General features: G+C 30.1%; 1 protein-coding gene across 1 annotated transcript in view; it reads right to left on the reverse strand.

Annotated features, from left to right (window-relative positions):
- The window catches only part of Smp_132260 (serine/threonine kinase), a gene marked incomplete at both ends in the record, with an annotated part of 70,459 nt that overhangs the window by 17,657 nt on the left and 34,181 nt on the right, over positions 1-18,621 (reverse strand). The window contains 7 exons of the mRNA XM_018798943.1: positions 206-611; positions 1,816-1,911; positions 9,738-9,841; positions 12,992-13,186; positions 14,451-14,765; positions 16,573-16,636; positions 18,402-18,496. Coding sequence (XP_018650781.1) covers positions 206-611; positions 1,816-1,911; positions 9,738-9,841; positions 12,992-13,186; positions 14,451-14,765; positions 16,573-16,636; positions 18,402-18,496 — 1,275 coding nt within the window. The remainder of the gene's footprint in view (positions 1-205; positions 612-1,815; positions 1,912-9,737; positions 9,842-12,991; positions 13,187-14,450; positions 14,766-16,572; positions 16,637-18,401; positions 18,497-18,621) is intronic.

Consider the following 18,621-nt stretch of genomic DNA (forward strand, 5'->3'; position numbering starts at 1 on the left):
TTAATTTAAAGCTAGAAAATTATATCGTCTGTGAGGTGGTGAATGAGTACTGCTAAGTAATCTCATGCTAAGACGAAAAGATTATCCAATATATCCCAGCTTTTGAACAGTTGTCTAATTTAAGTTATTTCATCATCTCGATGACACAAAAAAACAATTCTTAATTTATAAAACAGAGAACAAAGCAATGAATTAATCAACCTACCGCTTTTACTTCCGGTTCATAATCATCCAAATCTGATCCAAATAGTAAATTAATCAATTGTTTACCCAAAGTTTTTTGATATATTAAACCTTGTTCTTCACTAAGTGTTTCATATAGACCATATAAATTCGATATATCACCAGAATTTTCTGTACCATGTAAATTTATTGGATTACAGCATAGTTTAAATGCAATCAGTAGGATAGATTGAGTATGTGCAAGTAATACAGGATCATTATCTAATGATTTCAATGTAATTATATTTTTACATTTATTATTGATAATAGAATTGTTTAAATAGGTATTATTTGAGTTTTTCTTATATGATGTATGTGAATTTGTTAAATTATAGATATTACATAATGAATGGATAAAATGAGTTAATAAATGATTTTCTACATAAACCCTATATTATGTAATAATTAACAAATAAAAAAAACAAAACAAAAAAAAATTATTAAACAACTAAAGTTCAGACAATTATATATTCCAAAGTTGAAATCATGAGTCAATTGAAGCTAGATCACCATGGAAAACCTGGAAGCACTGGACGGCTGTTTCGTCCTACTATAGGGACTCCTCAGCAGTGCGCATCCACGATTCCGCACTCGCGAGATTCGGACCCAGAACCTACCAGAGCCCCCCTAATTATATATTCATTACGAGTAGTAGTAATTGGATTAAGAAATACATACAAATGAATTTTGAATCATTGATTTAAAGTGAAACATAGTCACCATAAGAAATAAAAAGAAAACACTTAGAACTAGGACGAAACAGTTACCTAGTGTTCATAGGTTTTTTCATACAAAAACAAAGAGCATTGAAGAAGATTTCATTATCTTGAGAATGGTATTCAACAAACTAATGATGTCAAGGATAAATCACGAGGGATAATTACAAGAAATCTAATTATCGATGATTCAAGTTCTATATAAAAACAAAACTCAATAAGAAATCGTTTCTTTTGTTTGTTCAATTAAACTGACATTACTGATGGATTAAATAATAAACAATCTTGGGTCTTCGTATAAATATCATTAAAAGATGGTACTGATAACGTGATTAAGGAATATTATAAAATTTCATAAGTTAAGTATAGATCACTGTGATAGCGTCTGATGAATTACGCTTTTGTACTAATTTCGCCGAAAAAATCAAACATTCAGAGAATATTTTTTAACAGCAATAATAGTCACCAATGGACTTATTCCCAATATCAAATTTATTATTATTTTTAATGTTTGAAGAATAAATGGTACTTTTAGTTAGTAAACGAAATCATTTGCCTAGGTATTTAAATGGATTAACTGTATGTACACTATATATAATAAAACAAAAAATGATCAGCAAAGATATATGGTGGCTAGGAGTGGGATCTAAGATGCCCGTTTCGTCCTATTCGAAACTCGTCAGTTGGATGTGCCGGCATCTCGGAGTTGACGTTCAGTACGGAACTCAAACTCAAAGGCTGATCAATCGCAGTCCCAAACATCAGTGAGAACATTCAAATAAACAATGCAAAAATGAATTGAAAGAAATGATAAATCTAGTTAAGGAATATAACGCAGATTAAGCATACTACTTACTTAGTCAATGCAATTTGATACTCTTCGTCAGCATTTTTATACGGAAAATATAATAAGTGAGCACAAGAACTAAGTATATCCAATACTAAATCTGTTGGATGTAGTGCCGCCCATGAACTATAAGAGAAGAGAAAAACAATAATGGATAAACGAAAATTATTTAAAAATTATTAATTATATAAAACATTAATTAGTTAGAAGACACTTAAGTAACCTTTTGAATACTGTCTACAACAACAGTGAGTTCTTGATGGGAATAGTGATCAATGAATTTGTTTGACAGTTTCATTAACAACCTTGTGCTCTTCATTTTAAACTCAAAAATAATATGTTTGACTGAGTAATTTGCATTTAAAATCCAATTTAAATCCATATTTTATTAAATCAATCCTTTCACCATAATAGCAACTATATCTTCGTATCAAGATACTCCAAATAACATAAATCAGTGTGTCAAAATAATAATACACTTCACGTTCAGCTACACTAGTATGACAGTGAGAAAACAAGTAGTTTTATCATTAGGCTAATATTATTTCAATGATAAATATTTTCCCAAAACTCAATATAGCGCTTTGCAGAGAATGTAGAATCTTCATAGTTCAAATCGCAAACTGATCTTAGTTAAACCATTATTAAAAACATGGAAGAACTGAACAGACGTTTAGTCCTAGCATTGGACTTCCAAACTATGAGTATCCAGAAATCAAAATCAGTACCTTCCACCTACCACAGAAAATGGATGATGATTGATTAGTATTCTGAATGGATTGAAGTTAGACATTAAAAATGTCGAACTTTGGCTCTTCAATTTAGAGGTTTAGGGTCCGTATGCAAGAAAGAAGCTTCCGTAGTTCGATTCAATGGTGATCTAAATAAAATCAGTCTGTGATTTGAACAATGAAAATTCTATAAACTTCACCAAACCTTATTCTGATATTTATAATGTGCTCATTAGTGATTAACTCCAAAATGCGGTTCCTAGAGTTTTTGTCGGAAATTACGATCATTGAAGTCTGACAAAATTCAGCGTGAGACAGTTGTCTACCTCAGGCAATAGTGTTTGCAAATTGATTGAATTTAGACTTTCTTAAATGTTTATTTGTTTAATTTTTTCCAAAGTGTCTCATCTTAATATTCATAAATAATGATGTAACTTTTAAGGTTTTGTGGGAAAAATACACTGATGATCAATTGAAATAAAGTGTCTGTTTTAGTCAAACTTTTCACTCATAAGTCAAACATCAAAATGAAGATTTTGTTATGACATAGAAATCTAATCGAATTGAAGCACCGGTAGACAACATTTCCATAATAAACACATTGAAGCTGTAGATAAAATGTTTTTTCTATATAAAAAAACTTTTCTTTTGTACACAGATAACTGATTATATTACAAAAGGATGACAGTTAAAACAAATTAAGGGAGTTAATATCACTACTTATGGTGCTTTTACATAGATTCTGGATTAGTTCAAGAATAATACAAGAAAATAACTATTCCTTTTGTTGAGTAAACGATGCAAACGAGCAAGCATTAGAGAATATCATGATAGATTTGTCAAATTTTTAGTGAAATGGGAGTTGTAACTTAATGAAACTAAGACTGAAAGAATATTTGGTCAATTCATCTGAATGTTTTACATGACGTACGTTACGTCCGTCTGTATGTAAGTACGATGTATAGTGTTAGTTAAAAGATCTGAACGTTTAGTGCTCGATCTCATGTAAAATTATCATCATGGACTAATTATATTCTACAGAATTAAAATAAGATACAGTTGTCAATTGCTTTCTTTCAATTTTCACGTTCGAAATATATAAAAAAATTAATGATTTATACTACTATGACATTTAACTGAATAAAATGTTAAATCAAACATTAACTGTGTGCTATAAATATAATTTAAGTTGTTGAAAATGGCATTAGTGTCAAAGACTAATATAATAAAAAAATATTCTTACAGTCTGATGTATAAAAATATTACATATTCAGTCGAACATTATATTTGATGTCATTTTCAAAGTAAACATAAAAAATAATAAAAAAAACTTAAAGAGGCAATTTTTTCTATTGACATTTTTCTTTTGAAGTACTAGTCTAGTGGATACTACTCACAAGATTGCTTATAAGTAGTATGCAGTGGAACGTTGCATAGAAGTTGCTGCAGTTGACAGCTGAAAACAAGAATCTCAGGAAGCCAAAAGTAAGACGAGTTTGGAATACTTGTAAGGCCATAAGAGAAGATATGGAAGAAAGTCTACAATCAGTTTGGGCTGCAGAACGTATAATACATTCAAATGGGAGATTGAAATGTAAATGTATATATTTTATAAAAAATCTGTGTTCCCTCTAAATAAATATATGTATTCCCTCTGAACTTAGTTTTTTCATATACATTAAAGGTACATGTACTAGTACGTGTACTCAAACGATCAATACATTTTTGAGAAATAACTAATTGACCACATAATCGTAAATTAAAAGTTCAATTAAAACAAGTAAAATGCAACCGATAAAACACATTGAGTAATGAACATTGGTTTCATAATGGATTTGTATGAAACATTTTACCAGTGAAAAATGTAACTATAACATACAAACAATTATACTGGGTACATGGAAACTAATAAAAAACAATCAACATTACCCGAATAGGTTTATTATGAGTAGAAACAACTGAAATATTAAGAGCGTGTTGAATTTTCACATAAACCTAGTTTATATCCATATTATAAACTACGAAAATTATTTCATCTTTCGTTTCAATTGTATGGTTGATAATTTAAAGAAATCGGCAATTACCATCTATTTTTACAAAATAATCAAAATTTCTCTGTTTGTACCCCAAATTTATGTGTCTCAACGATTACTCATTCCTAATAATGTATCCACATATGCATGAATATCGATAAGATCAATCGGTTGATGTGATATTAGATTTGTTTATTTTGTCTATTAAAAACAATTTGCATTTACATTAAAACTAGTTCAGTAACCGTGATATTACAGTTGATGATTGAAACGCATTTACTTCGAGACATTTAGCCTTAATGATGGTTTTTTAAAACACTTGAAACATTGAGACTGAATTGAACTGTAAAACATACCTAACTCCTATCAATATATGACATACATCGACAATTATTTAGTGTCATTGATGAAAAAAGTAAGGCATCTCATATGAAATCGAACATTTTCCCAGTTTCTCTTGGTTTAAAAAGTACCCTAAATGATGTTAATCCATATAGAATACTACCTAAGAATACAAAGAAATATCTTTAATGTTTAAACATCTAAAAATGTAGTATTTTCAACTGAAGCATTAAGAGATGGAACTTCGAATATCTACGGAGTGAATTTTTCTCACATACAACTACATTTGAATATATAGAATTCACATTACTATAATTTGTGTTAAACTCTATTCTAAAGGAAAAATTTCATTTTATATGAAGAACTTTAAAGTATTTATGCATAATTCATTTTAAGCTACCTTAAAATTTTAAATTTCCATTTTTATTATCCAAATGTACATTAATGCAAACAAAAAAAAGTCATAATGGGTAAAAACAAAAAAATTGGCCCATTAGCACGGTTTTCAAAATCTTAGCCAGTAGTATGGCTTTATACCGATATGAATAAAAAGAAGGACCATTATAGTTATAATTTCAATTTTCTTTAATAAAGATTTTCTTTCGGACAAAAACATACTACTGAATATGAATAGTAGGTCAGTATGATTAAATTTTATTGTTATCATGATCTTTTCCTTTTATTTTCCCCATTGTTTTTTTTTCTAAACAAAACTGAATGCTTTGAATTATATAAAACACAGTCAGATAATATAAAGGCTCTGATTATTTATTTTAATTATCTTCATAAAAAGAAAAAAAAGTAGGTTGGAAACAAAATACTTAATAAACAAAAAAAGCTCTATAGGGGAACAATTCAAAGTGCTGAAAACATAGAGGTTTGTCTATTTTATTTTATTTTTTTTGGAAAAAAAAGCATTTTAGTTACTCCACTAGGCACTTAAGTTGTAAAACTTATCAAATCTGTAAATCGACGTCTTTTTTTTGTAAAGTAGTTGAAATAAAACTAATGACAGGATTAAAACAAAATGTCTTTGTATAATTGGTAAGATGTTATCACAAATTAGTAATCGTTGTTAAATAGATGGAAGACTGGAAAATATTTTTAGCTTAAACTCAAAATTGTGAAGATGTTTCACCTCAGTAGCTACTAAGAATATGTGTAGATCACAAACTTATAAGATTTTTGCAATCAATAATGTTCAAGCCAAAAGAATATAACCACAATAGAAAGCAACTGAAAGTTATTCACGAGATAAATTGCAATAATTATGAGAAGCATTACGTATGATAAAGTAGATACCATCTCCGTCTACGTGAACACCAGTTCGAAGCTGAGCGACATGGCATAACTTCACTTACATCAATGTTTAAGAACAACCACGGAGATATGTTTAATTGCGAAAACTTATTATTATTGGACGGAGGAGACATAAAGAAAAGCCAAGAATTTTTAGGTTCCCAAGACTTTGATTACACATAAATCAACAGATATGTTGAAAACAATTCAATCTATTAAGCAGTAAGGAAGCTGATAAACAACCCCCAAGTCAGAGATCAGACTGCAGATGAAAACAATTCAAACAAACTTGTAGATGATAACTGATGAGATTCTATGATAACATAACAAGCTGCTAGTTGATCGGAGCGAAGTTTCACTTATCTATTATTTTTGTTTTAATGATTTTGTCGAGAAAGACAATGAAGACTTCACCGTTAGATTATTCTATTGAGAGAACAAAACATCATGAAACTGGTAAAAACCAATAAGTAGTGAAAAGTCATTTCTTTCTAGTATTTTGCGTATCCTGTATATAGTAATGGTTCACTGAACACATGAATTCACGTGGAAAACGTTTATGCTTCGTAACAAATACAATACTATTTAAAAACACTGAACTAAATGAGATAGATCACATTTTTACATTCAGTCAGTTTGAACACAGCTACAAAGTTACAAACTATGATCCAACACCTGTTCAGAGTCCCATGGATTTTAACATTTCTCTAGCAGGTATCACTTAATAAGAAATAAATGTTTGGAGTACAGTGTAGTTACAGCTCACTGTAAAAGAGAATAAACCAGCTTCCAACTAAAGAGGTAATTAAGAAAAGATGATGGAAGTGGATAGGACATACATTAAGGAAATCATCAAACCGCATCACGAACCAAGCCCTAACTTGGAATACTGAAGGGAAAAGAAAAAGACAAAGACCAAAGAACACACTGTGTTGAGGATTTGAAGCAAACATAAAAAGGATGAATAGCAACTGAAAAGTAATGGAAAGGATTGCCGAGGATAGATTTCAATGGAGAACGCTTGTGGGAGGCCTATGTAACCCTACGAGGGGTAATACGCGGAAGTAAGTACAGTGCAGTTACAAGATAGTTCTGTCCAAAGAAATGAATAAGTTATATGAACTTTAGAACACATATAGTTCTACTTGATTAAAATAAAGTGACAAAAATATAACACTAATTCAAATCTAACATTAAATTCCCTCATTCCAATATTCTAATCAGAAACAATAATCCATTTAAAGGACGCTCTGTGTTATTTACAAACGATGTACAGTTATTTCTTTTAAATATTAAACTCATCATATACAATTTAATATTCCATTTAGAATTTCGGTAGTCCTCGTAGTATATGATAGATGTACATAAATCTATTCATACAAAAATTATTATACAGTCTTTACACATACCTAATGAAATATTTTTATATGCATAAAACAAACAGTCGATATACAAAGAATAATCTTTGACAAAATTTATTTTCCTGATTATTCATTAACTGAAAATAACATAAGCAATATGAACCATTGACAATCTCTTTAGTTTGTCCATGAAGTTATTCAATCAGTTTTATGTAAAACTAATTACTTAAATCGAGTAAAATTAAATCGGTAATTTGTTTTTCATTGATTAAATTCATAAGGAATTTTAGCGAAAAAGAGAAGAGTTTTATACAAATAACTAAACAAGTTAATCATATTGTATGTTCTCTTTCTTAAAAAACAAACAAATAAATATTTACTCAACACTTATTTATTTTATGCTCACTAATTCAATTTATAGCAACAAATTACTGTGGGAGACAACAAACCAGATTCCAGCGGAGGAAGAAATCGGAAGAAGTGCTGGAAGTGGATAGGACACAAATTGAGGAAAGCGCCCAACTGTGTCACAAGATAAGCCCTCACATGGAATCCTGAAGGCCAAAGGAGAAAGGGAAGCCCAAGGAACACAATTCGCCGAGAAATGGAGACAGATATGAGAAGAATGAAAAAAATTAGGATAGAACTTGAAAAGATGGCCCAGGATCGAGTGGGTTGGAAAATACTGGTCAGAGGCCTATGCTCCATTGAGGGTAACAAGCGTAAGTAAGTAAGTAAGTAAATTCAATTTATAATATTAGGTCTATGAACAAATATAAGTTATTAGATTATTGTTGCTTCATTCAACTCATCTCAAATCTTAAATTTACATATGATTTTCTTATGAACAATTGACGTGTTATGATACATTGATTTTATGTGTACATAGTCCAATATTCGTGTTTCCAAATTAACCAATATATATATATATATATCACGAGACAATCCCTAACTTAGAATCCGGAGGGGAAGCGGACAAGAGGAAGGCCAAAGAACACATTAGGCTGGGAAATAGAAGCAGATATGAAAAGGATGAATAACAACTGGAAAGAACTGTAACGGATTGCCCAGGACAGAGTTGGATGAAGAGTGCTGATGGGCGGCCTTTGCTCCTCCACGAGGGGTAACAGGAGTAAGTAAGTAAGTAAGTACGAAAAGAAAACCATATGAGGGTTGATAAACAACCATCTCTTCATTTGAAAGTGGATACAAGTGAAATATATTACAAGAGTGATTCTCTTCCCTAATCTGGAATAAAATTAAAAATCAGTAATGTACAAACTTCAAAAATATATTTGATTAAAATAAAAGGAAGCATTAAATTATTTGACCCTATGAACTCATTCGCACGTACATTTTACTTTGACAAAGAGACAAAAAGAAATAAATAGAATTTACTAATCCTGTATAAATTTGAATTATGTAAATTAGCAAGAAACGAGATAATAACGATTAGAATATCAAAAAAAAGCAAGAAGAGATGACAACGCATTTGGTTATGGTGTTGAACCTTTAAAATTAAAAGAAATGAAAATGGTGAAAAAAACCCAGATGAATCGAAGTTTTACGTTTATTGCTAAAAATTAGTGATCTCAAAATCAAACCACGTTAATCATTTACATAGGAACAATAGCAAACTTTTTCAGACCTCAAATAGCAAATGTAAGGACTGCTTAATATATACAAAAAATAGCAATGAATGTGAACAAGTATGAAATCAGAGCCTCTCGTGAAGTTATTACAATGTCAAAGTGTTATAAGTGAAAACTATTGAAGGCAAAAAAACAAATAGCTAATAGACAGTCTTATAAAATATTTCAATGAAATAAATTGAATTACTCTTTACAAGGTTCTGAAGTTTAACTTAAACGTTAAGGTGACCACCTATCATTATTCTGAAGAACATATTAACCGATAAGCTTATGCATGTATCTTGATCTTGGTTAGTCGATAAAAGCTTCCTACTCATTACTGGTTTTCTGACTCAGGTACCTGATCGGGGTAGCGCGTACGAAGCATATATGTATATATCATATTCGGACAAACGCCCAACATAAACATTTAGCAATATTCAGTGTATAATATATGGACAGAAAATGACTTATTCATCGACCCTTAAAAATGTGAGCAATACACTTTTGAATAAAAATGAATTATAGTAAATCCCAAACATTGAAAAAACTCACCTTTGACGTAGTTCTTCAATGCATTTTGTTGTGAAAAAATGTTTCAGTACGGATAACATCTGACTTTGATTACATAATAACGTTTCGATGCATAATTTTGGCTTCTGAATATAAGTAAACAAATAAAAGTAGAAACTATGATAGAGATTCACATTAATGATAGTAAAATAAACAGTGATAGAAATTACAACAATATTTTCACTTATGATATGGTAAAATCACAATTTGAATAAAGGCAAAATCAAGCTTTTCGATAAAGACCCTACGTCTATACTAAAAGATACTGATGAGTTCAGTCTGTAAAATAAGCATTTAAAAAGTACCGAAACTCACAACAGTATATAACAACTAAACATTAAATGCTTTCAAAAATCAGCTCTCCCGTACCAATCCCACCTTAGGGATTGAAACAGTAGATGGTCAGATTTAGTTCCAGACATACTTATATTTGTAGTTCAGAATAAAGCGAAAATCATCTACTTATTTTGGTCGCTTCTGGTTTTGGAAAAAAACAGGTAGATTAAACACACATGTGTTCTTGTAATTTGAGTGTAAAGATATTTCGACCAACTTAAAACCTATTATGAATATCTATCGGGATTACAAAATAAGAAGCAGAAAAAACAAATAATGTGTGCGCAGTTTAAAATATAGAAATGAGAGAAAAGTATAAAAAGTCAAGAATGTTTTTTATCTCAAAAATTAGAGGAGCATGGAGGATAAATGCAACTCTACCACTACGAAGGATATTTTGTCAGGTTACTTGAAGTCTTTAATCATGAGTTAAACTGCGACACGATACCCAAAGAGAAAGTACGCAAATGTTGACATGGCTGCGAACAACAGTCAATGAATTCACAGATTGCAATAATGTAACAACCTTCGCATCACTAGTTGTTTCTTAATTTACTGTTATGGCAGCCTACATCATACCTGCATTAGTGTTAATACAGAAAATCTACAGTGAAGTGATGAGTTACAATTTTTAATGATCAATGAACAGCAAGAATTGGACCTGACTTAAATGTTAACGAATATTCAACAATAAAATGGCTAGAACATATATACACAATATGTTTGTCGAAAATATCAAATGATATCGGGTTATATGGAAATAGTAGTCTTCCATAATTAGTGAAATTCGATTCCCCATATAATGTCATCCAAAAAGTGTATAATCTGTATCCTGACAGTTTGAAATTATATTTTTCAAACAAAAAAATCTTTTTGATAGATAATGCTGCTTTCATATTTGAAGACTGAAATAATTAAACAGAAATAGGTAATCAGTATGGAGTTACGGAGATTGTTGAGTTTTTGATTGAGATCACGAATATGTCAATGTTAGACCACCATTGAAAACCTGGACGTACTGGACAGTCGTTTCGTCCTAGTATGGGACTCTTCAACAGTACGTATCCATGATCCCACACATGGGGCTCGAACCCAGGACCTTCAATTTAGTCGCGCAATTTTGTGGATGGGTTGAAGTTAGACATTACTACCGTTGGATTCCGGCCCACTGGTCTAGAGGTTAAGCGTTCACGCGTGAGATAGAAGGTCTTGGGTTCAAATCACATGCGTGAGATCGCGAATGAGCACAGCTGATGAGTTCCATACTAGGAAGAAACGACTGTCCAGTGCTTCCAGGTTTTCAATGGTAGTCTAACATTGATCGATTCATGATCTTCATCAGAAAAATATCAATTAACAAGTAGTTATTCATTAAAATAGGCTAAATTGTCAATGGATAGAAAAAGATTTAAATAAACAATACAACATAATAATAGCTTATGACGTCATCTAATTCAACATCTAAGCCGTGATATTCAATCTAATAAACATATTTATGTATATGTATCCACTTGTATTAGAACATAGATCTTTTCGATACATCATATAATTTATCCATACCTAGCGACAAATATACATACTTGAATACATACAGTATCCCATTATTTAGAAAACAAACGTTATCTGATCATTTTATTAATTATGCCGAAAAGATTCATTGAAACACATAAGTATAAGAAAGATAAGACGACAATCATATTTATTCTTTCTACTAATGACGTCATCATCGAACATTACATCAATCATGATATACAGAAGAATGGATAACACTTCTCTCTATTTATTAAAGACAAAAGAAAGGAAGGAAAATACATGATTCAATGTCCTAAAGAAAAAAAAATGATTAATTGATCCAACAAATTTATTTATTATAGATCTCTATACCACAGGGATAAAACGTTATTCGTTTAATATTTTTCCTAAGGAAAATAATAATAATAATAACAATAACTTGTTATTGACACGAATCTAAGTGACATATACGAGCGCATATATGTACACTCATGGAGATCTATAAAGAAGAAGATCAAGTTATTTATCATATATGAATATGAAACTGATTTTAAAGGAAGTAGGAGAATAACAATTTATCTAAACTTGAATTATCATCATTCAAAATAGTGAATTAAACACAGTAGGTATTGAATTATAAAAAGACATGCTAAAACAGACTGATACGTGCAATTAATTATTCCACATAAACATGTACGGTACATCTAGATCGCATCACCAGACGTTTCTAATCATTAATTACAATAATCGTGCGGATCTAAACATGGTACAGTTCAACAATCAATGACTTTATTAAGCTGATGTCACATCTCGGTTTCTCTTATTCTACTTCTGTTTCGACTAATTTCTATACCAGAAAGCATCGTGTAGTGAGATAACGCGAGTTGACAAAAGTTTACCAGGTTTTCTGCATTCGTGACGACATTTTGTGAGACAAGAACCCACCATGACTAATAAAAATTTTAAAATGAGTAAAATGGTCGATGTTCCCAACATTGCTCTCTATAACTAGTTCAGGCGTCGGTGAGCACTACTCTTAAGGAAACATTTTCTACTTAGAGAAAGAGAAACATTAAATCATCATTTCATTGTTGCTCAAGATGATTAGAGAACTCTGGATTTATCAGTGCATTCATCAAAATTACTACGCCATCTTTGTATTCTAAGTCTACAAGTGCATTTTTCTTATAGGAGTTTAGTTCTTGTGAATTTGAACGACCAGATCATTATCTCTAAAAGAATGTCAACGAAACAGCTTAGTAGGATTGGAAAATGTAGACGAGTGCAACTTGAAGTTATCATTCCTGATAACAGTTCGATAAAAGCTCTAATTCCGCAAGTTATGTTTGAGTAGAGAGCCTTTATAAGGTTAATCAGCTAAACTATACCTTGCTGAAAATTGTAGCAGCCAAATTCAAAGCTGATAAAATTCCTTTGGGTGATAACATGACCAAATCAATACCATAATCAGAATCTGACGATGAACTAGTTGATTTATGCAGATCAAATATTTGTTCTAAACACTGCCAAATTCTTTCAGATATACGAAATTCCAGAAATGACTGCCAAATTATGTTTCCTGCCTTTAAAATATCACAAATAGGTAATATTACACACAACCAATTGAATAAAAATTTATACTTTATACACGTTTGAAGAATAATGATTTAATTTTTCCATTAAATCTAACATTTAAAAGATTTCGGAGATCTACTATCCTGCACCGTACTTTGAATACTTTCATTCCATTGTATTAGTCACATAAATTAGTATTTATCGAGAAACTCAGAACATTTGTAATTTTATATAGTACAATTACTTTTGTAGGTAAATATCAATTACTATTTATTATCTGTAACCTATTATTAAGGAATATCAAAACTATGCTTTCATACGGTCTCTCTTTAAACTGACAATCTACCATCAGTTAAGAATGTATATTTTACCTAAAGAGAAACTGATGTTATGGAAGAAAATTATTATTTAGGTAACATTACGCCAATTAACGTAGCCGTCAGACTTTAGAACACATAATTTGAACAAAATAATATTTGAAATTACACACTTATTTTTGTAATCATCAGAATATTGCCTTCGACTTCATACAATAAAAATATAATCTAACAAATGAATATGCATACTTCTATATATGTATTTTGATTCCTTATTTAGTTAATTCCATTTGGAGTTGGTGGAAATTTAAATGTTAAACTGGTTATTAACAACAATAATATAACTATAAAGAGGATAATTGCGTTACTGAATTTCTACTTTAGTCTGTAATCACAAATGATAGATAGAAATTAAAATTACTCATCGATTGACAGAAAAAAATCGTTCATAGATGCAATAATTTCATACCATCCACAACTTTTATTAACAATAGATTGTATTGCAGCAAAGGCATTGAACAATAAAAACTAAACGATTTTCACCTAATTCAATCAATTTGATCAGTAGAATTCAATAAACAGTAAGGGTTCAACAATATGAAATCGAATATTTCCAATGACCAATAAGCAAAATATAGATAGAGGTCTTTTGGAAAAGCGGAATCGAAATCACTGATTCAGACATTTATCGAAGCCTGTACTGTAAAATTGTATAGGTAGAATAAAACTATGTGGATGACCTTGAGTCATCCGACCGTATTAAAGATACCAGCTGTGATTTGGAATTTCTTAGGTCGTTCATATAGTTTACACCTGACACTGTATTCCTCATTCTAGTTTACTTAATTAAGAAATCTATAGAAACATTAAATTATCACATTTAAAAGTAAAACAAATATTAAACAGAACGAAATATAGGAATTATTTACTAAATTATATGAGAGAATTAGCTAACCTGTGTACAGATAATTTGAGCTAAATTAAATAAACCATCAAGCCAACCATGATTACCTGGCCATAAAATTTGTGGTAAACCGAAAGTCATTGATAGATCTATTTCACTATGTGAATCATTTATATTTTCTTTTAAATTGATTGCACCTCTTGTAGATTCGTTTAAAGCAGCTAGTAATCGACTACGTGCAGTTTGACTTTGAGCTATTGGAGAAACCAGAATTAATGACATTGCCTGAACTATATCATTTGGTTTAGCTGGAATAGTATACTCTTGTAGCTCATAGATTTGAGATAAAAGTAGAGCTGAAGCAGCCTATTTCAAAAGTGAATTAAGCGTGAATAAATTCATGTATATGATGAAAATGTAAAATTATTACAGCAATTAGTCTTTTTTATAAATTTAGATAGAATAATGAGAAGACTTGGTTATTCTAAAAAATGTCATGGTATTTTATAATGCTCCAATAAACAAGGGAAGTACTAAATCGTGTTAATCGATATGTAAAGCATATAAATGGAATGAGGCTTAGAATAGACATCAACGAAGCTTTTAGAACGACGAATTTTTAGGTTTATAGAAGCCTTGGTTGTTCACAAATTCAAACTCCTCCCCTTATGTGTATAGAAACAATTTGTCGAATCTTCGAATTTGCCCTGGTAGTCTTAAAGTCACTTTATGACCTGAGTTAATGTAAAAATTACGTATTTCTTCTACACTATGTTAATTTTCTCCCTCTTTTATTAACAATTATTACTCTGTAAGCAGAGATAGATAGTGGCTAACATTGGAATTCAGAATGTGCGTTTCGTTCTGTTTGGAACTCGTCAGCCAGATGTGCTTCCATCCCAGAATTGATGCTCACTCCAGGACTCGAACTCAGTACTATTCGCTTCAAACGCTATCGTATTATCCGCTCAGCTACTGATCCCACATAGACACTGGCTTGTGCTATGGAGTGAGGCTAATAAGAGACTGATCAATTCCAGTCTTAAAAATCAATGGAAGGACCAAAGCAACCAATACAAAAATGTAAAAGCACTTTTTTCACTTGAACTTTCATTTAATTGACTTTGATTTATTATGCCTTGACTATTATATATGTGATCAGATTGTTTAAAATGTAAAGCACTAATATACATCACATTTTTTAGATTAACTTTATCTTATCATTGTTCTATGAAATAACGATAGCTTGAACTGTTCAAAATTATATATGATAAAAATATTGGGACAAATAGAGAAAACACTAAAGAAGCTAATTGGTGAATTTTTAAAATCAGTTTTGATGATCACTGTTAGTGTATTTATTGGACTGAATAATATATTTGTTCAGTATTTAGTTACAAAAAGATGAGAATTCAAACAACCCTTCAAAATAATGTATTATGTAAGTTATTATTTCAATTCATTCGTTAAATATTTGCATCGGATACGATTCACACTTCTCAAGTGTATAATTTACTTCGATATGCAACTTGATAACAGTTGGTCAGTTATCAGCCGTGACTCATAACCTTCAAGGGATATTAATCCATCTAAATTCTTAAACATTCTTGTTAGAACACTGAAGTGAATTACTTTGATGAGAAGTGAAGAAAGAGAAGTAATATGAAATATAATGTAATGTTAAAAAAAAGACTACGAAAAATTTATCACTGACCATATTGACAAACTTTTAACGTTACAAGTAGTATAGAATAGCATTACACCAGTAGATGATGAAGAAACACGAGCAAGAAGATACAAAAGAATAATCAAATTTAAAATATAACTCGAAAAATATATTGGAGATATTTAAAACGTTTCTTTTTTCCTAAACAAGAAATATTTTATTTCGAACTACCTAGTTTCATTAGGTATGTATGAAGTCAAACCAATACTTAAGTTAACTGTTTAAACGGTTGGTAAAATTCAGCGTTGAATGGTTAGTTAGTGTTACTATGATTAATATTGTTATTTTTTATATCACAACTTTATCGTATTAACAGTTTTAACTATTCATCAAATTACTATTTTCTAGTTTATACAATACTCTAAGACGAGAAGATAGACTATGAATAAAACCAACTTCTAAATGAACAAATTAACATAAATTTTAATGACTATATAGTAGACTTACTGCATGACTTGGAACATGTGATTCAACAAGCATTTTACAAAATTGTGCTTTGTTCTGTAATATTCTAAAGGAGAGAGCAAGTAATATTACTGAGTTAACTGAATTAGTTAATGTTTTGATGAATATAGATATGATGTAATTTCAAGCAGTGATTTACGGGTTTGAAAGCGGATTATTACTACTAACCTTGAACCAAATATTGTTATTCAGACCTTAGTGCATGAAGATACTCATGGGTACCGAGGTAAACTGAAGAGAATTGGGATTATATAACTGGTTTTCAATAAATGAAAATACATTTTATTTTTAAATAGCTGATCATTATTTCAAATAATGTGTATCAATTTTTACAAGTGAGTCAATACAGAATTCAGAAAAAATATTCAATTCATAGTAGTGACCTGTTTGTCATAATAATGAAACGTATAAATATATATATATATATAAACATGGATCATAGTTTCTGGACAGTATGATTTCATTTAAAGCTCCTCAAAGATGTAGTCTAGTTACTGCTCTATATGAAATAATCAAAAATGGTAACATCTTCTGGAACGTACTTGTAATATTGCATTCTATTTTCAAACTTATTGGTCAAATGAATCTTCAGAAATATAGATTGAAACAAATTGGAAAGTTATTTCCCCCTACAAATCTTATTAAGATCATCTTACTAATTAGGTATCTACATTCACGTCTTAACCCTTAAACCGTCAGAAATGATGTTACATTTATTAACTGGAAGATTTGCAGAGTATCAACAGTTAAACGAACAACAGACTAACCAACGGTAAAACTACGCGAAATATAACGTTATTAGTACCTGAACTAATTACCAAAAGCAACTTATTGAATTAAAAGGTTAAACTGTTTTTCTAAAGAAAATATTCATCATATATATATATATATATATATATATAATGCTATTTTACGACCACAAATATTCATGGGTTGTATTCTATTACAAACTTCATACATATCAATATAGTAACATTTCATATGAAGGCCACTTGGTAAAAAAATTGTCATTGCTTTTTTTCAAATAGATTCAAACGTCAAAAACATTCAGTTATTTTCCCAGAACATATGCTGTCTAGAAACAAACTAATCATGTTAAGTATCTAAGAAAATATCCCAGTGCAACTTCCATACTATGTATTCATAAACGTTATCATTGTTAAGGTTACAGATTTTATGAATGAGAATCATAATATTAACATATCCAAACCAATTTTACTATGTGGAAAGTTATCTTTAATCGTATGAATGGTCAGGAACTAGCTAAAGAAAATAATAACCAACTGATCAACAGTGGATCAACGTCCAGATAGAGTTGTCTAAGGTTAAGTGAGAAAATATGATGCGTAGAGTTATTCTAATCACAATTTGAACGGTAGCATAATTGCACAACATAAAATAAATAAAGCGTTAAGTAATAAGTGGTTAGTTGTCAATAAAATGCAAACAACCTATTTCTAACTCAGTAAAATTTTAGTATCATACTACTGACAAGATCTTAAGTTCCTGAGCTAAATTCTAAGCGGAATAATGAATGAACACGACTAAAGAGTGTCCAACTAGACCGAAACAACTATCTAGTTGGTACAATCAATTTTTACTAATCTTTAGCATGATTTCATATCATGACAGAAATCATTTTGGCGAAGATGATAATAGATAGCTTTTTCAAGTGTAAAATATTTTAACGGAAAAATAACACATGAACGTTAAAAAGAAACCAATACTCCTAGTATTAACTGGTTCTTGAGATAATACTAACCGAATATTTAAAGCTTCTACTAAAAATAAAGATGGATACATAAACTTACATTTCTGGTACATGACCCAATTGAATAATAAATGCGGTCAATGAATGCATCACCAATTCAACTAAAGTTACACGATCAGATTTTGATACTGAAACCTGTAAATTGAATTTCAACAATACAAATCTAAAAATATTATTATTGAAATAAGAAAAATTATATCAATTTACAGTACATTACAAAAATATTTAATATTACCAAAAGATAAACACGTGATGGTAAC

This window comes from Schistosoma mansoni, chromosome 3 (genome assembly GCF_000237925.1).
Source record: "Schistosoma mansoni strain Puerto Rico chromosome 3, complete genome".
Taxonomy (NCBI): Eukaryota; Metazoa; Platyhelminthes; class Trematoda; order Strigeidida; family Schistosomatidae; genus Schistosoma; species Schistosoma mansoni.